This window comes from Psammomys obesus, unplaced genomic scaffold (assembly GCF_907164565.1).
Source record: "Psammomys obesus unplaced genomic scaffold, mPsaObe1.curated_primary_1811, whole genome shotgun sequence".
NCBI lineage: Eukaryota > Metazoa > Chordata > Mammalia > Rodentia > Muridae > Psammomys > Psammomys obesus.
Genome location: NW_026596109.1, coordinates 3,714,452 through 3,721,068, shown reverse-complemented (window position 1 = coordinate 3,721,068; position 6,617 = coordinate 3,714,452). Strand labels below are relative to the sequence as shown.

At 44.7% G+C, this 6,617-nt stretch overlaps 1 protein-coding gene across 1 annotated transcript in view; it reads right to left on the bottom strand.

Annotated features, from left to right (window-relative positions):
- Positions 1–2,045: 2,045 nt before the first annotated feature.
- Positions 2,046–6,617, bottom strand: part of Ror1 (receptor tyrosine kinase like orphan receptor 1) — a 324,533-nt gene continuing 319,961 nt past the window's right edge. Inside the window, exon 9 of the mRNA XM_055629113.1 lies at positions 2,046–6,086. Within this exon, the coding sequence (XP_055485088.1) occupies positions 4,656–6,086 (1,431 nt within the window). The 3' untranslated portion in view covers positions 2,046–4,655. The remainder of the gene's footprint in view (positions 6,087–6,617) is intronic.

Here is a 6,617-nt window from a genome sequence, read left to right as displayed (position 1 = left end):
GGTGCAGCACTGAAAAAATTCTTTTCACTATTTTTTTTTCAACCATCAGTTTAGAAGTTCAAAAAGCTATACTAAGAAAATAGCTTCTCTGAGCTTGATCACACGAAGGGAAAAGCATTTAGCCAGCATCCAAGAATGTGAGGGCTCCCTGGTTCTTCCTCTTCCCCCTGCCCCCCTCCCACAGAAGACACAGAGCCTCCTAGAGTTTTCAGGATGCCCTCAGCCAGGGCCCTTCAGGCTGGGCAGCATTTATTCCTTTTCTAGCACCGTGTGGGGGCACACGCCACTGCACACGACATGGCGAAAGCAACTTTGTAGGGTCTGTTCTCTCCTTCCACATTTACCCTGATTCCAGGGAATAGACTCAGGCTGCCAGGCTTTCAAGACAAGGGCCATGACTTCTGAGCTAGCTCACCCGCCTGTTGTTCAGTTTCTATCCAAGCGAATAACTACAGGAAAATATAACTTTTGGGGGAGGGTTGTTGGTGATCTTACCCCTAACTTTCCAAATTCCTGGCCAGTGCTTTACCAACTGAGCTACCCAGCCCCAGCTTCAGAAGAGTACAACTGATTCTCAAATGGCCCAAGTTTAGTGCTGTGGTTTTGGGTGACCAGGTTTTCTTTAAGAGGAATAAGCACTGTGTAACCTTACATTACTAAAGATGTAAAGGCCACCATGTCTCAGTTCTGTAGTGTCAGAATCACATGGAAGAGTCTTTTTTGTTTGTTTTTGTTTTTTCAAAATAGGATATCTCTGTCTGGTCCTGGCTGTCCTGGAACTCACTCTGTAGACCAGGCTGGCCTTGAACTCCTAGAGATCTGCCTGCCTCTCCCTCTGCCTCCCCAAGTGGCAGTGGGATCAAGGTGTACAACCAGCATGGCCCTGCACATGAAAGATTATTGAAACACAGATTGCTGGGTCCTACCCTTAGAAATGTAGATTTAGTACTGGATTTAGCAAATTATCAAGGAAGGACTTGATAATTTACATTGCTGACATGTTCCTGGGGGCTTTTGGTAGCTGGCTCTGGAAAAAACACTAAGCTAGGTAAACATCCTTGAAGGAATGTAGAGACAAGGATTCTTGTCCAGTGAGCATCCAGTGCTTAAGAACAGGCTATGCGGCTGGGTGGTGCCAGGAAGCTGCACATGTATGAACTAGGGGAATCAAGGGAGTCTGGAGAGACAGAGAGAGTAAGCAGGAGTGAAGGGCAGAGCCAGGCATTCAAGTGTGAGGTAGACATGCCGTGTTGGGATGTGGTTGCTTTTTTTCGGTTTGATGGTTGGGGTGGTGACAAGGGCTGTACTGAAAACAGATGGAGAAGGCCCTGAAGATTTTCTTCTGTCTCCTTCTGTGTTAAGCAGCAGAGATGAGTATTTCCTTCCAACTTCCACAAGGATACTCACTTTTCTTGAGAGTGTGTGCTACTTGCTGGACGGGGTGCCCTTTCTTTGTGGCGAATCGGGATATGGTGATAAGTTGTGTCAATTAAATGGCTGCATCTCTTTTATTTTACCAACATGGTTGGAAATCTAAGTCGGACACAGCCTAATCTTCTTCAGAGACCAAAAATGTGAGTTTTGCTAAGTTCATAGGGAAACATCAAGGCAGAAAAATAGTTCAACTTTAGTCTTATTTTCAATTGCTTACATTCCACTATAAATATATCCTTTTTATTTTAGAAGTCCAAAGTTTTCCATCTATAGGCAGATTTATACTTGATTATGAAATCATCAGGATCCCCCCCACACTTTGGTCACTAACAAAATAATGCCCAAATATGGTTTCTTTTGTAACGTTGTGTCTTGAACCTAGGGCATCATGCCTGATAGGCAAGCGCTATATCACTAAGCTGTGTTCCCAGCCCCGTGAGCATAGTTTTGAATTTTACTTCAAAATACCACTTAATTGAAGTAAGACAAAAAATAAGAATGGTGATTTCTCTTTCTAAGAAATGTCAATCACTAGAAATAATATGAAGATTTCCAAATGCTCCTATGACATACAATATTCAGGACATATTTCATAGTAAACATTTTAATAAACAGCAGCATAAAATAATCAGTGTTTAATATCATCTCTGGTGGTGAAATACAAATGCATATACCCTCAATATAAAATAGTTTTTTTGGTCATTACAAGTCCATGCTTTTCTATTTGGAATGCCCATAAGAACAACTCAAACGTCAAGCGATACAGTGATTAAATGCATAGAGTGAGAATAAAGAAAGATATGGTAATGTGATCTATCAGAACGCCGCCATTATATATTTGAAGAAAATCTACAATGAATTAAAAATAAGCAAAGGAAATAAGGAAACAGACCAGATATAAAAATGAAGATATATTTTCACTTTTGTGATACAAGTCATAAACAGTTTTGTGCAGAGAAAAAAAAAAAAACAAAATCTGAAAATAAAATCACCTTACAAAACATTGTCAACAAAGTGAGATTTTTTTTTCAGCTTGCGAAAAAGGTACCATTCAATATAAAAGAGGCTGCGTGCTGCAGCACCACAGTGCTGTTTTAATACATTATAACAAGTGGTTCTGAGATTTAGTTTGCTCACCTTAATGGCTTCAGTTATTATGCAAGGCTTAAAAATAAATGTTCTAGTTCTTTATAAAAAAAAAAAACTAAGTTGAATTTATTTATTTTTTTAACCATAATAAGGACTTTCCAAAGAAGGTATCTTACTGGCTCATGGAATGCTAATTCCCCTTTAAGGGACTCCTTGAAAACTCAGATTCACTGAGACTATGTGTCCTCAAAATAAATATTCTTGAAAAACAGTTGATTGTCATATGATATACAAAATTGTGGTTTGAAGTGTCATCATTAAACAGTTGCATAGCAACAAAAGGATACACATCTTCTCCTCTACTTCACTTCAAGAAATGTTACATAGAATCAGCTTATTCCCGCCACAAAATAGGTCTTTATTTATTGCTCAGTAAATCTGAATATAGCCAACTCTTTTGAGTTCACAGTACCTATAAGTTCATGTTTGTTTGGGAAAACCTAGGCACATTTTTGGTAGACAGATTTCCTTGATCTCCTATGCAAATTCTACCTTTAAAAGCAGAGACATCAGAGTCTTCCTAACTCCTATATTCCCCTCATGAAATATTTCCAGCATTTATTGTGCATCTTGTCTCTATAGCTTTAAAATAAAAGCAAAACTTGCTGACATTTTTTCTTAGAATAAAGGAGTTTATTTTTAACAAAAGAAAAAAGAAAACAAATCTACAATCCCTTTCTATGTAGAACTTGAATCCCACAAGGATTCTGAACTTGGAAAAAGATGGCTGGCAAGAAGTGCCAGGACAGGCACACTTGATGTCACCCTCTAAGGAAGGCAAAAAAAGGATCAAATTGATTGTTTCCAGGTTAAGGAATTCAGAGTTTTGTAATCTTTTGGAGAACTCAGCATGTTTTAGACATTTTACATTTTGCAAAACAGATGCACTGTCTTTGGATTCAAGCTAGCTCTGTGAATAAAATGTTACAATCCTTGGTGCTAGAATATAATTAGTGAACATCTCCAGGAAAAAAAAAAAAAAAAAAAAAACAAACATGAAGAAAAGTGAGAGTGTAAATTTCCTAGTTACTGGTATCATCACAGGGTTTCCTCCTGTTCAGTCTGTTAACAGTAAGCACTCCTGAGACCTTGGCCAATTTGTAAACACACTACAAGGCATGGGTCTGGGTTTGCCTCTAGCATTACCTGTTTGCAGCATAAGTGGTCCAGGGAAGCTCCTACAGAGGCTGACAAAAGGAGCAATGAAACAACCCTTGTCCCTCTCCCGTGGATACTGATCCGGGCTGAGGGACCATTTTCTTGACTGTGCCTCCTTGGGTACCCCAATCCAGAAGCAACAACCCAAATTGTAACCTACAGCCATTTCCAGCATCCGCAGCTACCTTCTTTAGGGCCTGTGTAAACACATTGGGACAAAAAGGGACCGTGGAAAAGGCCTTCATGATGAGGAGAGGAGGTTCACACAGAGACACGCTACACCATCCCCGAGAAGCCCAGCTACGGAGAGGACTTCTGTGGTCATGACGTCTGTATGGCTCATTTCCATCCGAGATTTAAAATGTCGCCTAAGGTTCCCTCCATGGTGCTAAACACCCCTTCTAACTCAAACATACCTAGAGTCTAAGTTGAATCAACATAGTTCCTGAACATCTGTCCTGAAGTAGAGACAGCAGGTAGACAAATGCTATAGTATATACATTGGAGGGGTAGATGAGTCATGGTGACCAAAAGCAAATACACAGCACCATTCGACTTCCTTTTTTTTTTTTTTTTTTTTTGGTTTGCTATTTAATTACAATGTTCTATTACTCTTCATTGGTTTTGCAGTTTTCACTACTTGAAATGGTCTGTTCCCACGGACATATCACACACTCTGATGGAGCATAAATCCCACAGTGCATTATTATTATTATTATTATTTTTGCTGGCTGGTGTCTTTCCGGTAAGACACAGTTAAACTTCACAGAAGATACTGGTTGCAGTGTCCGCTAAACGAGAACCTTCAATAAACAAAACAAAACAAAACATTTGAATGTAAATCTTTTCTGTCACCTTCTAGTTTTGTTTGTTTGTTTTTTCCGGTAGGGTGTATTTTACCAAAGTCGCCCGTTTTACACTTCTGCGGAGATCATAGATTCGGTGTGCCCATGAATGTTGGAGTCCCCGAGCAAAGATGGTTGCTTTGAGTCTATTTTGTAGGGTTTTTGGGTTTTGTTGCCAAAAACAGTGATACCCCCCATTCCACCGGGATGATTTGGAATTGACATGTGCGGTAGCAAAGGAACGTTCGCTTCCTGATTGGATCCCGACGAGGGCAAGCTGGCCACGTGGCCGGTGCTGGTCGAGCCGCTGGCGCTGCTCGGGGACCGGCTCTTGGGGGGCGGACAGTGCTGAATCACCCGGGGAGGCCCCGCAGGCTGGTAGTGGGCGGCTGGGAAGGCCGCGTATCCGGGAGGTATCGGGTATCCGTTGATGGGAATGAAGCGCTGGTTCTGGGGTATCGCTGGGCCGATGAACCCAGCGATCTGGCCCTGCGGCGTGATCCCCTGACCCGGGAACATGTAGTTGGGGAAGCGGGGGTTGCTGAGGTTACTCACGGGGCTGGCACTGAGGGAGGTGGTCTGCGTGGTGGCGTTCCCACCCGAGGGGGTGGTGGAGCTGGTGTGACTCGAGAGGCCCTCCCAGGATCGCAGGCGGACGTGGATGTCCTTAAAGCGCGGCCTCCGGGCGGGGATCTCATTCCAGCACTCGGTCATGAGGCCGTACATCCGCGGCGGGCAGTCCTCCGAGCACGGCAGCAGCTGTCGCTTGCGCACCATCTCGATCACCTCCTGGTTGCTGAACCCGTAGTACGGCTGGAGGCCGAAGCTGAAGATCTCCCACAGCACGACCCCGAAAGACCAGATGTCGGAATCCGAGGAGAACTTGCCGTACAGGATGGCCTCGGGGGGCATCCAGCGGATGGGCAGCGAAGACTTGCTCTGCACCCTGTAGTAATCGGCGGAGTAGATCTCTCTGGACAGCCCAAGGTCTGAGATCTTCACGTGCAGCTGCTCGCCGATTAAGATGTTGCGAGCCGCGAGGTCCTTGTGCACGAAGAAGTGGCTCGACAGGTACTCCATGCCAGCTGCGATCTGGATGGCGATGTGCAGGAAGTCTCCGTGGTCCAGGCTGGATTTTACCGTCCCGTCTTCGTCGCTGCTGCAGCCGACGTCGGAGTGCGGGGATCGCATGATGAGGAACTCGTGGAGGTCCCCCTGGTTCATATACTCAAAGAGCATGCACACGGGTTGCTCCTGGGTGACAGCACCGAGGAGGCAGACGATATTGGGGTGGTGTAGTTCGGCCAGGAGGGAGGCCTCCTGCTGAAACTCTGCCCACTGCTGGGGGTTGTTGTAGTCTTTCAAGGTCTTGATCGCCACCAGCTGGGCGTGGTCCATGCCTGGGAGGTAGAGATGGCCCTTGTAGATTTTTCCAAAGGTGCATTCACCCAGTTCTTCCATGAAACGCACCGCAGAAAGAGGCAGTTCCTTAGCCTTGCTCTGGAAGAAACGGGAAGCGAGGGGTTAAAATCTTTCTATGCCCGTGGCAGCTCGGTCTTCCCTAGTAAGGGGAACAGGGACTGTCTCCGCTGAGAACTCAGTGGCTGGCTCTTTGATCACCTCCCCGTGATGGGGGGCGGGGGAGGGGCGCTTACCCGGCCACAGAGAAAGACAATAAAGCCAGTTCTGATGAGACCTGATAGGCTAGGGTCAGATGGAAGGGGAGGAGGAACCTCCAAGAGGGAGGGCGGTATTGGGAGGGCCGAGGGAGGAGGCTACAGCTGGGATACAAAGTGAATAAACTGGAATTAATAAAAAATAAAATAAAAAAAGAAAATTTAAAAAGATTTTAAAGGTAGATAGATAGGATACTTGTGCTGAGGGTGAGGTAAGGTGCTTGCAATTCCCTGCACACCGAGGCTTGTTTATGTCGTCTTGTCCATTAGAGGACTGAAAAGACTCAAGTATCTCCCTGAAGGAGACGGATTTTAGTAACTGTTGAAGAAGCTGGGTGTGGCGGCAGGTCGTGGA